The sequence below is a fragment of the Pituophis catenifer genome, unplaced genomic scaffold (genome assembly GCF_029215685.1).
Source record: "Pituophis catenifer annectens isolate HBS135680 unplaced genomic scaffold, rPitCat1.0.hap2 SCAF_3, whole genome shotgun sequence".
Lineage (NCBI taxonomy): Eukaryota > Metazoa > Chordata > Lepidosauria > Squamata > Colubridae > Pituophis > Pituophis catenifer.
The window spans coordinates 157,262,128-157,279,555 of NW_027256883.1; the positions used below are offsets into that span (position 1 = coordinate 157,262,128).

Below are 17,428 nucleotides of genomic sequence, written 5' to 3' on the forward strand. Positions count from 1 at the left end.
GGTAAGAAGATTTTGTATCACTGGACTGATTTAACTGGCAAAGACTTGGATTGATTTAAAGACTATGAGATTGTTTTTTCACTATAAAGTAAACTTTTGATAAACCAGTTTGCACATCTCTTATTCATTGCTCTCGGCAATGTTTCTTTGTGCTCTACACTCTGCTAGTTGATAATACAACAACAATATCCTTAACAGAAACAATAATAAAAAGACTGATTCTTTCTATCAAATTTTAGTGATAAAATTTAGTGATTCACTCACATTTTTTTCAATAATGTAGAACTTAATCACTCACAATTTTTCCAATAATGTGGAACTTCCATCAGCATAGAGGCCTTTGGTAAAGAGTTCATCCACCAAAAAATCAATGCGAGGTGGTGTGAACGGTATCAGCTGAGAGAGGAAAGAAAAACAAAATCCATAGTTACCGGCACACAATAAACTTAAACAAAGAATTACTCTGCTTTTAAAAGTTGAGCAAACATGAATCTGTTTATGGCTTGCAATTACTTCTTCCCCCAAATTTGCCAGAAGCCATGTGTTCAACCATAGAATGAATGAAGCCAATTACATATAGGAACACAGCACAGATGCACAGCCTAAGGGTCACATCCTAAAACTACCAGATTGAGCTGTAAAAATGTGGGTGATTAAGTGGGGAGCAAAAAAGCAAGAATTCTCTTTATATCTCCACTGGCATTTAATAGTCGTTTGGACTTTTGCAGCCCAAATATAGTGAGCCTCCAAAAGGTACAGTTGTCATTTTTAATATGACTGAAGAGAAAAATGATTGAATATATAGAAACCATCACACTAGTCAAGTTTGCTTCTAAATGAATCTAAATACAAATGAAACCAAAACAAATTAGGCCACCTAAGTGTAGTACACAAAATTGTCTGCTACAACGTCCTACCTGTCAACGACTACTTCAGCTTCAACCGCAATAATACACAGGCAAACAATAGATACAAACTTAAGGTAAACCGCTCCGAACTCGATTGCAGAAAATACGACTTCAGCAACAGAGTGGTCAATGTCTGGAATGCACTACCTGGCTCTGTTGTTACATCCTCAAACCCCCAAAACTTTAACCTTAAACTATCTACCGTGGACCTCACCCCATTCCTAAGAGATCTGTAAGGGGGTGTGCATAAGCGCACTAGTGTGCCTACCATCCCTGTCCTATTGTCCCCATTTATTCGTACTCATTTCCTGTGTTCATGTCCATGTTTATACTTATACCTGTTTTCTCGTACATGTTTGACAAACTAAATAAATAAAATAAATAAAATGAGACAATTGCCTTCCATCAGTTTCTTTTGAAATGCCACTGGCAACATGCCATTCAAATGCCAAGGCTATTGCTGCCACTTTCTCCACCCAAAAAGATCTTTAATTCTAGTGTAAAGCTTACAGTATGCCCTGCCTCCTGTAGCAGTTTTTTGGTTTCCTGCACAGCTCGTCTCATGCTGGGAGAGGGCTGGAAATAACCATCTCCATCGTAGAATCCAATCCTAAGGGGGCAGGTATTCGAGTAAATCTGAAAAGACACAAGTCTTCATTTAGTCCAGTCACTACGACAAGAAGAAAGCTAGGTATGTTTTTAAAGGCCTAATAATGTTTCAAATCCAAGTATATAAGGAGCCTCTCTAAGATCTAACAAGCATTCAGAAAGTGCCAATCAGACTTTATAGGTAGTCCTTGGATTACAATGGCAATTGGGACAGGAATGTCCATCGCTAAGCAATGTGGTCATAAAGCATGACATACATAGCTTAGTGATAGCAATCCCAGCAATCCCCATTGCCATTGTTAAGTAAGGATCATGTTGATCATTCAGTGAGAACCTCATGCAAATTTGACACGAGAGTAGGCAAGAATCCAGAGTAGGCGAGAATCTGCTTATGCAGAGAGTAGGCGAGAATCTGCTTATGCAGAGGAAACTGCAATCCAGGAAAGCAGGTGAGGCTATAGATAGGCAGTTTGGTGCTGTGGCATATGAGCAGATAGATACTATGGAGTGCAAGATCCAATGCTGCCCAGGAGTGCAAGATCCAATGCTGCTTTTTCGGGAGAAAAAGCATCAGAAGCAGGAGCGACTTGAAGCCTCCTGCTGGCTTCCCCATTGACTTTGCTTGTGGGAACCCAGTATGATCATGTGACCATGGGATGCTATAACCATTGTAATTATGAGCTGGTTGCCTAGTGCCTGAATCTTGATCATATGGTTGGTGAGGACTACCTGTGCATAGGCAGAGGCCTGTACCTGTACCTATACCTGTACATAGAAGTCAATTTTCTTTGTCTCCATGGAAGGAATGGGAGCAGCTGTCCCTGCAGTAGCCTGAAGTGGCCAATAGGTCTTAGCCAAATCCCATCCTTTGATCCAACATTGATGAAGCAACCACAAACATTGATAGCAATAGCATTTGGACTTATACTGGTATGACCCTTCACAGTGCTTTACAGCCCTCTCTAAGCAGTTTACAGAGTCAGCATATTGCCCCCAACAATCTGGGTCCTCATTTTACCGACCTCAGAAGGATGGAAAGCTGAGTCAACCTTGAGCCTGGTGAGATTTGAACTGCCAAACTGCAGACAGCCGGCAGTCAGCAGAAGTACCCTGCAGTACTGCATTCTAACCATTGCGCCACCATGGTGCTCATGGCAAAATTTGTAGGGAGAAGACTATTTTAAATTTAAATACAGATAACCCTGTCTTAGTTGTAGACTAGGAGAAAGACAAAAGCATAAAAAGAGCATATCATATAACAGCTACCAGGAAATATTTGTGTTATGATTAGTGGGATGTTGGGGGAAATCCTTAACATCCCTGCTACTTCTACAAGTAATATCAAAGCTAATTAAAAACGCATAGGAGAAGGAATTGTTAGTATGAGTACCAGTATGCCTCCATGGGGAGGGTATTCTATAAGTCCATCTTCACAACCAAATACTGTAGCTTAAATTCTTTTGGTGGGAAACTTAGAAGAGGACCTCAAATGATTGAAGTGGCTATGCAGTTAAAAATGGGAAAGGAGATCCTTGAACAAATCTGGCCAAAACCTACTAAGAATTATGACCACCACTATCCCCCACACACATATCCAGTTTGATTACCTTGTCATTAAAGGGAAGTGGGGGCACAGATGGATCCAGACAAAACATCTCATCACAGAGTAGGGCTTTCATGCACAAGACCAGACTATCCACATCTCTTGCCATTGGTCCTGTCACAGAGATGACTGGAACAAAGAGAGAAAGGTCTCTGGTCTTGATAAAGGAAGACAGAGCATAGCTTTGAAGTAAAGTAAAGCTAAATAGATCCCCTGAGAACTGGCTTTCTAATAATTAGAGGATTTTGAAGTTATACAATAGTTTACTTAAGTAGCTTGATTTATCTAGCAGTTTTTGACAAGGAAAATACACTATTTTTTACTCCTTTAGTTTTCTTGTGTCGTCACCCCCATCCAACTACACTTTAAAATTGCAAATTACTACATCCTTCTGAAATATATCTATAAATGTAAATGAACCTGAGATCTTATTGCGCAACAATAAATAAATCCCAAATCAGTAGGGAAACAAACAAACCAACACAAAAAGACATTGCAGTGTGACTAAGCAGTGATGGGGTAATGGTCCCAGACAGTCCAAAGGCCACAGGATGAGGATTATGATACAGTAATGTCATCTAATGTCTTCCTTTTTCCCCTACTAAATCCTTTTAAAATGTATTTGTTTACCATGAAACAAATTAGAAGTGGCCAAAAAGTTTTTAATAGCTAGGCTCTTCAGGAAAGGACATGAAAGATTTTTGAGGAGAAGGAAGGAGAAAGCTTGAGTGCAATTTTGGATGGTTGATGGATTAGCAGACCTACATATATATTCATCAGGGAGCTTTGGCTTTTTCTCCATGAGCTGAGTAACAAATACTTTATCAACCATAGATTTGCTCACCTGAGTTCATTCCAGCTACAGGAGTGGTAACACCTTTGACACTGCACAACAGCAAATGAGAAAAGCAAATTAACAATAGGCAAAGCCAAATGAAAAAGAGAGCCTGTTATGAAATGCATTGTTAAAGGATAATAATGATACCGGCAACTGTTGGAAAGAATGTTTTCAAGATTATTCTTTTCCCTTAAAAAAGTAATAAAATCATAGGCACCTTTCATTATCCCTACAACATTGTACTTTGGCCAGGTAAAACTGTCCCAGAGTACACTATCTGGTATATATATTTACTAAACCACACCTTGATTGTTTAATTATGCTGCTTGAATATATTTTGAATTCAAGCAACTTGACTTTCCTTTTTAGGAATTTGGACTAGAACAAACAACACTACCCAAACAGATTTGAGCTTTAAAAGAAAATGGACTTTAGACCTTCCCTATTTGTAATATTATCAGAGGCAGTCCTTTTTCTTTTAATCCAGGAATGGGATACTATTACAATTATCTTCTTCTCAATCCTGACCTAACCACCACCACCCCAAGTCTTTTTTCAAATCCCCAGGAAATTGATATATCTCTATTCAGATAAAGTAGCACTCCATTCTGAATAGTTTTTATCCCAGAGCTATAATTGCACTCAACAATGAACTAAAGGGCCACCATCAATGAGCTGTTGGACAGCATTACTTGGTCTGTTGTGTGGATGTTTGGGTGGTTTAGGGGTGGGGAATTTGTGGTGGGTGAGGGTGTTTGGGGATTGTTATGTGTGTTGGACCTGGTCTTCGGGTGTTAAGTGAATTTTGTTGTATGGGTATACTGTGTATACACGTACAATGACAATATAGTTGTTGTTATTATTATTGTTGTTGTGTTGTTGTTGTTGTTGTTGTTGTTGTTGTTGTTGTTGTTGTTAGGATAGAATTACGTTCTAACCATTTTGCTTCCAGACAAAGAAAGGATGAGGACCATTTGTGATATAAGGTTTAAATTTTATATTGAGTCAGGGCTCAGAAGAGTTTACATTCAGTAAGAAAAAATGTATTTAAATTCATTAATGCTATGCAAGATAATATAAGGGTCATTGATTGGAATCCTTTCCTTAAGGAGACTTCCTGGGAGCCCTCAGTATCCCAAATAGAGCTAATGCATCCTGAGCCATTTTTCCTATCCCTACCATCAATAAAATGGCAAAAAAGATTGCCTGGCAAAAAAGATTGCCCACTCAAGAACTGAGAAATGAGAATGAAGAAGTAAAAGAGTTGGTGACATCATTATGTAGGAGACAGTTTATCCTTTTCTTGTGGGTTAAATGCCTACTATGCAAAGCAGCCAAAGAAACGCGCTCATTCTTCCCAGTAAGAAAATACCATGTATTGCATTAAAAAAAAAAATAGGGAAACCTCACACTTCAGCTATCCCCAATCTGGGCCATTCCAAATAGCTGGGCTTTCAAAATTCCCAGCCAATATGACCATTCACTGCCATCCACACCGTCTGAATACTATATACATACCCATCTGGGGAAAAATGTGAGGAAAAAATTCTTGACAAGAGTTGGAATGAAACAAAATGAAGAGTGAGGGAAGAAAATTAAATATCAAGACTAACTAAGCAAGAGTGAATGGCGAAATATACCATTGTACCTAAGCTCTTCTACATATGTTCTATGGTTACTTTTGCCTTTTAACACATAAATATTGGAGAAGTAATATAAATGTTTGGGATACCTATTTTGGGAGAGTTGAGGGGCTATAAAACTGCAGTATTGTTTAATATCTATACCTTAATCTCAATTCCGATTTCTCTAAACTTCCTAGCCTGGCTATTCAATTTATCAGTGGTGAATATCTCTTGAGGCTGAATCAATTCTCCTGGTGATTTCCTGCTCCAGCGTAAACAAGTCACTAACATTAACTGGTTAACTCATATTTGTTGAGTTTGTAATAGTTGGCTATATCCTGATTGAGGCAACATTTTCCCCCTGAAGTTTCTCAAGTGTTTAGAGCATAAAAAGAGATTCATTCTATTGCTGTTCTGTGAATGAGGGCAAAAAAGGCCATGACTGGAATATGAATGAGCAGGATGAATGCTTGTGTAGATGAGATGATGGTACATGAAAGAATAAAAGAGAACATGAAGGAATAAATAAAAGGGATAGACAAAGACAGAAGGCTATGTTTTACTTTTGACTAGATTCATGACCAGTTTATCTGAAGAAACATGGCCTCATCCTTTCTTTTAGCAACTCTTAATTCCTAACAAATGCCTTCCTATCTAGTGAGGGTTATATTTATAATCTAGGCTGCTAGTTTCCTACTGGTTTCTGAAATGACAGTCACAACAGAGAACTTATTTTGAACATATACTGTTTATTGGCATACCATTCACCCTTGACTTGGTTGACAATACATCAGGGGTGGGTTCTACTTACCTTTACTACCGGTTTGCAATGGGAGTGCATGTGTGCGCTTCTGCGCATACGCAGATCGTCAATTATGACGTCCAGGCAGGTGGGCAGAGCCTCCTGCTGCTTTTACTACCGGTTCTAAAGAACCAGACAGAACTGGGAGCAACCCACCACTGCAATACATGATATATTATCAACTCCTTGTGAAAGTTGTGAAGAGAGCCAGTTTGGTCTAATGCAGTGATTCCCAACGTGGGGCTCAGGCCCCACAGAGGGGCAATTTGATTTTTAATGGGGGAAATTTGAACCTTGTTTAAACCAAGTTTATGCCCTTTTAGGCTTCCTCTGCATGAGTAGAGTTCACTTTTTGAGTAAAGTAAGAATTATATGTCACGGGGGGGGGGGGGGGGGCGAGCATCCGGATTTTAGAGATGCTTAGGTGGGGCATGACCAAAAAAAGGTTGGGGACCACTGGTCTAGTGGTTAAGGCACTAGGCTAGAAATCAGAAGACTGTGAGTTCTAGACACACCTTAGCCATGAAAGTTGCATTCTCTCTCAGCCTGACCCATCTCACAAGGTTGTTGTTGTGGGGAAAATAGGAGGAGAAATTATGTATGTACCTTTCCTTGAGTTATTTATAAAAATAAAAATCCAATAAATAAAAATAAAACTTACCTCACCCTATAGCCAGTTGGTTTGAATCCACAGATCCCACAAAAGCCGCATGGCACCCGAATACTTGCAGCCACATCTGTCCCAATGCCAAGCACGGATCCTCCCCCTCCAATAAGAGCTGCTTCCCCTCCACTGGAGCCTCCAGAACTTTTCTTGTGGTTGAAAGGGTTCAAGGTTTGTCCAAAAACTGTATTGCCACAGTCAATGCTGCATAGGAGGGGAAAGGACCCATAAGCAAATCGAAGGCATGCAGAAGGAATTGATTTTGCATATGGTGGAGCTAAGATAAGAAATCCATGTGGCTCCCACTCTTGTGGAAGGCACTGAAGACATAATCACTTTACTAGGCCTTAGGGTAGAATGGAACTAAACATCTGTAAGATTTGGTTTCGTCTGACCTGATTTCTATTTCTTTGAATGCATCTCCCTTTGTCCTTTGCTTCCCTTGTTCTAGCTTTTTATGGTATAAAGTGCCCAGGAATCAGGCTTTTGTTTTAAAAGACCTATGGATAAATCTCATACTCAACATCATACTAAATAAATAAATATAGTACTCAACATCAAATTGAGGAAAGCTTTTCTAACAGCTGAGCCATACATATCTGGAGTGAAACCCAGGGCTTTCTGATAATTAAGTGACCAATTTCATTGACTAAGAAAAATGTTGCCACTATAGTGGAAAACAGCCGTATGGATTGGGCTAGAGTCTAGATGCTATAAATGCTAATTTAAAGAAGCAGTCTAGTCTATATGGGATTTTGCTGTCATATCACTCATGAAAGGCAGCCTCCTCTTCATGTACTTTCATGCTGGGTGCCATTTCTGAGAGCTGCTATTTAATACATGGTGAAGGGCACCAGATTGGAGGCAAATGAATTAAAACATGATTTCTCCTTCTTCAGGAAGCCAAAAACTGTTTTAATGATACCCAATGGAATATAGCTAAAATCTAGCAATCTTTTTTTTTTCTGGCAAAAAGGTTATGCTCTTCAGAAAAGGCTACTTTTTAAATTTGATTATAGGATATTATTTGAGATAGAAGAACCACCAAAATGATGAGCCTATTTTAACAGATTAGAGTCAGTTCCTGCTTTTAAGAACTATACCTCCCCCAAAATTCAGCAAATGCTTACTTTAATATGGCTTGTGATGTGTTGGTCTTTACAAATGGAATGGCCCCTTGTTTCTTAAGAACTTTGACTATTACAGAGTCATCATGCTCGGGAGAGTCCAGAAATTTCACTAAGCCAAGTGAATTGGGGTATCCCTTAAAAAAGAGAAATAAAAGCAAATGATGAGGTTTAGAATGAAAAACGGGAGCAAAAAAATGTGAAGAATAGCATATTCCAAATCAATAGGAAATGCTATCAAATGTCAGTTTGATAAAAGTCTATCATATCTGGGCTGGATGACCACTAGATGGAAACAGTAAGTTAGAATTTTATGTTCCTGATTGATGTGATCTAGCTATCTTCTGGACTTTGGACCCTAGACATACCGTAATAGCTTTAGAATTCTTCTTTACTTACCTCTAAGCACAGCATGAACATACCCTAATAACTGTTTTTTCCCTCTGTCATATTCCCATGATACTATCTTTTGTTCAGATCCAAAACAGCTTAAAAACATCCTTAGCTGTTCAAGTTTTTTCTGCTTTCTTCCAATACTTTTTTTTTTTTTTTGGCTATGGATATTATCTGGCATGTTTTGTTGACTATTAAGAAGGTAACTTGGTCAGGAGTATGTAGTTCCCATGAGGCTTTTCATGAAAAAGCATTTAAAGGCCATCTTTTAGACATGGATTTAGTGCTATTTGAAAAGAGTGCTAGTCCTGTGTTCCACCGAAAATCAATTTAACTAGGAAAGGTAGCAGGTTCTGCCACCTTTGGCATTTATTTTCCTACTAGCAGGTGATACTTGGTGGGAAGGGAAATAAAGCCTGGAGAATCCACCTAGGAGATGCTCCCTCAGAGGTAATGTCTCCCCATTAAAAACAATACCAGAAGTGGCTAAGAGTCCATTATTATGGAATCAATCTGAAATCTGAGAGATGGAAATCAGGATCTGGTGGATGGATTGCAAGCAAAATTGACAAGCTCACCATGGTATTATCCTTCCCAAGCACCATTAAAAGCAGAGCTGTATTCAAGTATTTCACCTGACATGAGCAGAACTATATCAGGCTGGCCCTGTTAAATCTCTGGCTAAATATTCTGATTTTCAGCATGAAAATTTACAGTAGATTTTTAAAGTGTATTGGTCCAAATGTATGTTTTACAAGACTCCTGGATCAGGAATATTGATCAGACCAGTGTTTCTCAATCTTGACAACTTGAAGCTATGGGAATTTCAAATTCCAGAGTTTCACAGTCAGCCTTGCTGGCTGCAGTATCCTGGGAGTTGAAGCCTACACATCTTCAAGTTGCCAAAGCTGAGAAATACAAACTTTCCTGATCATAGGACTTCTACAAGCACATGTAGTCTAAGGTGCTTACAGAGCCTCTGCCACTTTTTGTGCTGAATGCATCAAGATGGAGACAGTAGCGAGGTATGCTGAGATGTTGAGGGGTGGGTTTAATTTGCTAATTTTCCCCAGCCCTATTTTGCCAATCTCATCTGAAGGCATAGAATTTAATCTCCTAAAGCTTCGCCCTCCCCTAACCAATTGTTGAAGAATAATTTCCAAAAGTACCTTGCAAGCAACATTTTCCTTGATGCTGACAGGGACCCCATAGAGTAACCCTTTCTCTCTCTTTTTAATTTCTCGGAGCTGTTCTTCACATTCTGGGAGGAAGTCTGTCACACAGTTGATCTCCCGGGTTACTGCTAAAGCCTTGGTGCAAAAAAGAAGAAAAGCAGAAGGAGGAGGTGAACAAAGAACCATTGTGAATTTTTTAGTTGTTCAGAAAAGGAATTCTATGGAAAATGTGCCTTTTTTTCTCCCTGGCTGTACTTTGGTACAAGGCATGCAAATTAAGTAAGGAATGGACAACATACAGTTGGCAAGCTGTACAATGCATATAACTCGCCTTCATAATCCTGTCTTTTTTTGACAGACATCAAAAACTGAACTACATTATTTGGACTGTAAACTTAGAAAATGGTGGCATGAAAATAATTGCATATATTTTATTTTATGTTTAATGCAACACCCCTGCTAAAAAGGCCCCTCGGAAATCCTGCCTTAATACCTGTGTTTTTCCGAAAATAAGATTGGGTCTTGTTTTCTTTTGAGCCTCAAAATAAGCACTAGGTCTTATTTTCAGGGGGTATCTTAATTTTTTCCCCATGTATGGGAGGCCCACTTCTTCTGCTTGCTTGCAGTGGGGCAGGAGGCCGCGCACTGCACCAGTGCCACTGCTGCAAGGTGGAGGATGGAGCTGCTCCATGTGCCCCACACTGGTTTGGCTCAGGGCCCTCACAGCCAGGCCACCCATGCTGTGACACTTGCCTCAACTCACAGCAGCAGCTCCAGCAGCCCCATCCAGCAGGACCCCGCATGGCTGCCAGCCCATTTCTGTTTGCTCATGGCCATGACGGAGCAGGAGGCCAAGCAATGCACTGGTGCCCTGGCCATGAGGCAAGGTGGGGGGTGGAACTGCCCCATACACCCCAGACCAGCTTACCCCAGGGGCCCCTCAGCCAAGTCATCCATGTCCCAATACCTGCCTCACCTTGTGGCTGCGACACCAGCATGTTGCTTGGCCTCCTGCTCCATTGTGGCCACGAGCAAGTAGAAGAAGTGGGCCAGCAGCCTGCAGCCATGTGCATCAGTGAGCCTGATGCACATGGCTGCTGGTGCTGCTGTTGAAAGGCAGGTGTCAGGGCATGGATGGCTGCAAGGGCCCTGAGGTAACTGCACAGGCTCTTAAGTAGGGCTTATTTTGTGGGTGGGGTAGAGCTTATGTTAGGCACACACGTAAAAATATGCTAGGGCTTGTTTTCAGGATAGGTCTTATTTTGGGGGGAAACAGGGTATATGTTTTGGAGCTTCCCACTCTATGACTTTGCCCCAATCAGATTTTTGCTGGTGCTTTCCTTCCTGGAAAGGAAGAAGGAAAGAGGTTCAGCAGGCCAAGAAAAGGATGCAAGATCCACCACTTGGTTGGTTTTTGGAGGGCAAGCAGAGGCATAGACAAAATAAGGCAGAGGAAAAAATCCGACACTGTTGAAAAAAAGAAAAGATGCCGCAACCAGAATATAACAATAGCTAAAGCAGTGTTTCTCAATTTCAGCAGCTTTTAAGATATGTGGACTTCAACTCCCAGAATTCCCCAGACAGCCATTTTTGTCTAACATAGACTAACCTGGCTCTCCTGCAAAGTTTAGTTTTGGGTGCTGCACATTTTTAATTTTTTCTTTCTGTTTCCATCTCAACTTTTTATATACCGTTTTTATCATAGATGTATCATTTTATATCCTATGTTTATAATGTCTTTGTGCACTGTCCAGAATAATCAATACGCTAAGTAATATAAATACAGTAAATAAATTCCCAACATCCAATACATTCAAGTGTCTTTCTGGTGCACTTATATCCGTATCTTCCACCTGCCAAGCAGACAACTGCATTCATTCAGTCCTTGATCATCTCTCTCTACATGTCTCAAAGTCACACTGTTCCAAAAATGGAATTCCCTTGTAACTTAGCTGTTGGGAGTTGTAATAAATCTTCCACAGCTGAAAATAACTCTATGGATCACATAAATCAAAGATTCAGGGAGCTAAGAAAAGGATGAAAGTTCCTCTTAACTCTTGAATTGCTGAATGAAATTTGCTTAATTGTGTGCAGGTTGCACAACTGGGGAGGGATTTGAAGCTGAATTGGGTTGAGCTTCATTTATAATGTCTAGGTATGAGTGTGGACAAACAAATGCATATGTAAACAGTATCATGTTCTCTTGACTGCTTCAGTTTCAGGGTCCCATACTTTTGAGAATTCTGTTTCCATGGAAAGTCATCTCTGGAGATTGATGCTGTTTTGGTGATAGAAGGCTTTACAAAATATGCACAAAGATTGAGGCTCAGGTATGGGTTTACAAAAGTCAAGAGCACCAGGCTTCCTGTTCCTCAACAGTTTTCTTGAGGAACTGATGATGCCATGTGTTTTTCTGCAAAGGGCAAAGTAACCCCTCTGTTTCCTAATCTGTTTCCAGATTAACTCCCAGCATAGATTGACTAAAAGACTTTGCTTGGCTAAACTCCTCACTTTCTCCTAGTAAGATAAAAGAAGAGATAATCTTCTGTCCATCATTTATGCCTTCTAGGTCCATTAAAGCATCATTACAGCAATCAGCTGTCCTTTGTCAGATCTTTAGACTGATTGCTTCTAGCTATCACCCACTAGTTTAGATTACAGAATCAGGGAAAGGTACAGAGATAGAAGGGATTTAAAAATTTTAATTTATGTCCAAATCAGTAACAATATTTATGATGTGAGATGTCAATGGTTTGTATTATCCAAAGGATTTTGATGTTTGCAAGATAGGAAGGCAGGTTTTGTATAAACAATGCATCTCCATGTTGGAATTTAACATTCAAAGTCAACCTTACCTTTTCCATATAGGTGTATAGAACAGTTTCTGGAGACAAGGAACCATCTTTTAACTTTGCAGTTAGTTCCACAAGAGAAAGGGATAGGATTGGAGCAGCCTTTATTCCTGGGTTCTGCAGCAAGGGACAAACATACTGCTGACATATTATTGCAAAATGGATATATGTTAGACCAGTGATTCTTAAATTACATTCTGTGGATTATTGATGATGCATGGAGGTTCACCAACTGGCCCATCACCCATATTCCCTAGCCATAATCTCTACATTCCCCACCCATAACCCCCACAATCACTGCCATCAACTGGCCAGAGCTCCTCAATCTTCTAGATGCACTGCTAGTTAACTGGCCTGCAAAAATGGTTGAAAACTGGTTTGTTGAAGATAAAAGTAACAAAGTAAATGCTAAAAATTTAAAAATGTACAAGAGTCAGCAGCATGGAGTATATTAAAAATGGAAGCAGTAAATAAATACTTAATTTTGATTTTTCCTACAAAAAATGCATTTTAAAAATCTTTTAAAATGGAGGAAATGGGAAGGCAACAATAATGATTATCTTATTTGCTGAAAAATGTGAACTCTCACCCTCTTAAAAATAAAAATGGAGAAGGAGAATGTTTAATTGGATGGTCCACATATTTCCTAAATGTCTATTTTGTGATCCTCAATAGTAGAGAGTTGAAGAAACACTTTGTTCAATCATTTGTTTGTTTATTCAATCAATCTATTTTGAGACTAACTACAGCAACATTGGGCAGCTTAAAATTAAAAAAAATTAGCTTCAAACAAATAGATCAGGATATGCCACCATCGATTAATGTGTAAATTTGTACTATTTAGCTGAAAACCCCTATAGCCCTACCAAAGGAACACTATGTTGCTTTTATTTATTTAAGAACAGCTTTAAATCCAATTCTTCATGAGATACTATGGAGGAAATTAGCTACGACATCCATTGATCCACATCTTCTCTGCTTCATAACTCTATTACATCAAAACAGATAGAGGCTGTTGCGATGGTGATTTAACCATCTCCTTCCATGTCTTCAGATGAGTCAAACAGAGCTATATTCTTAAAAAGAGCCTTGGTGGTGCAGCAGACTAAAGTGCTGTTAAGTAGCACCAGCTGCCTGCAATTACTGCGAGTTCAATTCTCACCAGACTCAAGGTTGACTCAGCCTTCCATCCTTTCGAGGTAGGTAAAATGAGGACCCAGATTGTGGGGGCAATAAGCTGACTGTATAAAAAAGAACAGCGCTTAGGAGGGGCCAAAAGCCCTACTAAGCAGGTATATACAAAAGTATGAAGGCTATTGCTGAGTCTCCGGAGAAGGGCGGCATATAAATCCAATCAATCAATCAATCAATCAATAAAAATTCTTGCCCCCTTATTGTTCAATTTCTATATAAATGATGTTGTTTATGTAGGAATAAATAACTGTTTGATCTAGTGCATTTAACCTTTTTAAAAAAAAAAAATTAGATCCTTAATGGTGGCAGGGGAAGATAAAAATCTTCATTTTGATATTCCAGTTTATTACTTTTTTACAAAACTTCAGTTAAGTTTTTTTTCCTCTCCTTTCATTCAATTATGTTCAATTCTCAGAGATTCTTATCGGCACGGTTTTGAAGAAGTGGTTTGCCAGTGCCTGCTTCTCAGACTGAGAGAAAGGGACTGGCCAAGGTCACCCAGCTGGCTTTGTGCCTAAGGTGGGAGTAGAACTCATGGTTTCTAGCCTGATGCCATAATCGCTACACCAATCTAGCTGTCCTCAATTAAGATCATATTTCAATACATCAATGAATTACATACACACACTGTCATAAAGAGGAATTTTTAAATGGCTTTGTTTCATAACTAATTATACATCTTGACACAGCAAGGCAAAGATCCAGTTTTGCCTCCATTAAATATCTGATTTCAGCACTTTACCTCTCCTGCCAAAAGAAATGAGGTCAAGGGAAGGTAGGTTGGGAAATGTATTTATATATTTCATGCGATTGCTGTTCCCAGTCTGTTTAAAAGACAGCCCCAATCAGTTTGCCTTTTTCATTTCTCATACAGTGTATAGCTCCTCTACTCAACCATTTATTTTATTTTATGATAATACATACAATACTGACAGTATTTTTGTCCCACTGTTATTATCAGTGTTAAGGCTTTGGGCTGAATTCATGTTGAGTATAGACAGATGGGAAGGATGCTGGGAGCTAGGAACAGGGTCCCTGGGAAGGAGCCAAGATAAGAGATAATCTCACAAGTTGAAAGTTATTGTTCTTTCACCTAAAGAGGGGCAGTAAGCAAATGATCTGTTCACAAGAAAGTGTGCTTTCAACTTCTTATATCCAGTAGTTCCCCAATTGTAATGGTATGTTGGAATGACCTCGGGAGACAGAAGAAGGGATTTGTCCAAGTTTCTTGAATTGTAATGGCAATTTGTTCCAATGTGCAATGTGCTGTGCAATGAAAATGTGTTCCAGCAATGGAGATTTTAAAGAAGAGATTGGATAATCATTTGTCTGACATGGTATAGAGTTTCCTGCTTGAGCAGGGGGTTGGACTAGAAAATCTCTAGGGCAGTGGTGAAATCCTGCCGGTTCTGTCTGGCTCGTGCGAGCCAGTAGTGCTGGCAGTGCGTGGTTTGGCGAACTGGTAGCGGCAGCAGCGCAAGGCTCCGCCCACCCACCCGGACATCACTACTTCCTGGTTTTAACCCTCTGTGTATGCGCAAAACCTTCTGCGCATGCGCAGAGGGTCAAAAATCAGATATGACGATGGCGCATGGGCACTTCCGAATCAGTAGGGAAGGAAAGTAGATTTCACCCCTGCTCTAAGGTCTCTGTTATTTTCAGACTTGCAAGATTGTTGTCAGCCTTATGAGGTAGTCCAAGCATGAAGCACACCTAGAAGTTCCAGCTCCAATGTATTATAAGGTTATATTAACGCAATCTTGCAAGCATACTTGCAAATGTAAAAGTATGTTCCTTCCCCCTTGCTTTACGATTCAAGAAACTATTGCCTAGTTTGCGACTCTTCCTTCCATCTCCCAAGGCTATTCTCACATACCATTACACCAACTGGGATTCATTGGCAATACATAGCATTGGAATCCACAATGCTGCACCAAACCTTATTTTCTGTAATCAATGAAGATGCAGCCCCCATAATCTCACGTTTATTAAAATAAAAAACGTCTTGTCTCTCATTGTTAGTCTTTCATTTTATGTTAGTCTATCCATGCTGCATGTAATCTTATCAAGTTCCTATTTCAAAGCCTCCAGTTAGGATTTTGCCCCCAACAACCAGCAGTAGCTCTGCACAATATAAATATCTTGATATAAAAGAATTCCTGTTTATACTGAAATATAATGAAGGGAGCAAGAGTTCTTTCCAAACTAGAGATAGTTCTTCTTGAGTTCTATATTGTATTGCAGAGTGAAGGCTGCACAAAGAGCATTGATAGTCCCAACTCAGCATGCTATTCTCCCTCCCTCCCTCCCTCCCTCTCTTTCTCTCACTCACACACACACACACACACTTTTGTGCAAGAAGAAAGACAAGAGGTTTGCTCTTTGTATCTAGGCATACTGACCTCAGCATAATCCTGACATGTGTCAACAGTCACTAGGCGAATGTTAAGCTCAAATATCCACTGGTTTTATGGTGGATGATTTGTTACCATCCTGCTAAAAAAAGTGGGCAGAGACAGCTGCGTTAAGAAGGCAACTTAAATGCCAGAAGAGAAGGCAAAAGAAATCTTATGCCTTCTCCCATCTCCCTCAGGACACAAAGTATGTGTGAACATTAAGAGGCTCCTAATGTTAAATAGGAAACACAGAGCAATAGAAACCTTAGCCAAAAAGATATGGAAAATAAATTAACTATAGCACTGTACAAAATTTGCAGCAAACCATTACTTTCAAATATGAAAATAACTACCTTAAATATGAAATAGATCTTGGCAAGCAAGGTACCATATCATCACTATGTAGTATAAAATGCATGTTTGTATTTGCTTAAGCAAGACAGAAACCATAATGCAGAGATCATGAGCCAGTGAAATATTTTTGCATATAAATCTGTCTCAGTCATTTTCTAAAATTAGGAAAAAGAAGGACATCTGTTTTTTTTAAAAAAAAATAAAAATCAAATGCCATAATACCTGCTGTTTAAACTGCTTTGCTGCCTTCTCCATTCGCTGAAACCCACGTTCTCGCTTGGTCTTGAATTCATCAAGTTTCTTCTGGACCCTTATCTGGTTCATCCATTTGAACATCAGAATGGCAGCAGCTGAGCCACAAAGCAAGCTTGAGACAAGGCGCCTGTCAACCTCAGCCTCTGGAAAGAGCTCCTTAACCTTCTCTAGAGCCATAGTGTGAGGTTTTTCTTTCTCACCGTTCAGAGTCAGAAAAAGCTGCTAAGACTGTGTTCCCTGGAGCTAATGGAAAAGACAGAAGAAGGAAGTGGGTGGTGATTCTTAAGCCCACCCAGATGCTGTCAAGTCCAAGCAACTGACAGATAGAAGCGTGTCTAATAAGGAATGAAGAACTTCCAGAAAAATATCCCTGTAGAAGAATTTTTCAAGTGACAATTGTTGACTTAGCCATCACAATATTCCGATGTACTATACAACGTGTCACTTTAGCAATATAAGATGATCCACCTGTTCCATTCTATATTCCACCAAATGTTACTGCATCTATCCATTCAGAGGGAATAGAAAGGGAAAAAAAAACCCCACCCAGATGCTATGAAATTTGGTTTTCTTTTGTGATCTGGTCTAGTGTTGTGGCCCGTACGTGGCCTGTGCAGCTATTAGCTGATTCAG

At 39.6% G+C, this 17,428-nt stretch overlaps 1 protein-coding gene across 1 annotated transcript in view; it reads right to left on the reverse strand.

The window, feature by feature from the left end:
- The window catches only part of LOC139314066 (vitamin D3 hydroxylase-associated protein-like), a 34,452-nt gene extending 17,425 nt beyond the window's left edge, over window positions 1-17,027 (reverse strand). The window contains exons 1-9 of the mRNA XM_070939587.1: window positions 16,763-17,027; window positions 12,600-12,713; window positions 9,739-9,879; window positions 8,180-8,313; window positions 7,047-7,253; window positions 3,965-4,005; window positions 3,125-3,249; window positions 1,419-1,544; window positions 299-396 (exon numbers count right to left, since the gene is read on the reverse strand). Of these exons, the coding sequence (XP_070795688.1) occupies window positions 299-396; window positions 1,419-1,544; window positions 3,125-3,249; window positions 3,965-4,005; window positions 7,047-7,253; window positions 8,180-8,313; window positions 9,739-9,879; window positions 12,600-12,713; window positions 16,763-16,972 (1,196 nt within the window). The 5' untranslated portion in view covers window positions 16,973-17,027. The remainder of the gene's footprint in view (window positions 1-298; window positions 397-1,418; window positions 1,545-3,124; window positions 3,250-3,964; window positions 4,006-7,046; window positions 7,254-8,179; window positions 8,314-9,738; window positions 9,880-12,599; window positions 12,714-16,762) is intronic.
- Between the last annotated feature and the right edge of the window lie 401 nt (window positions 17,028-17,428).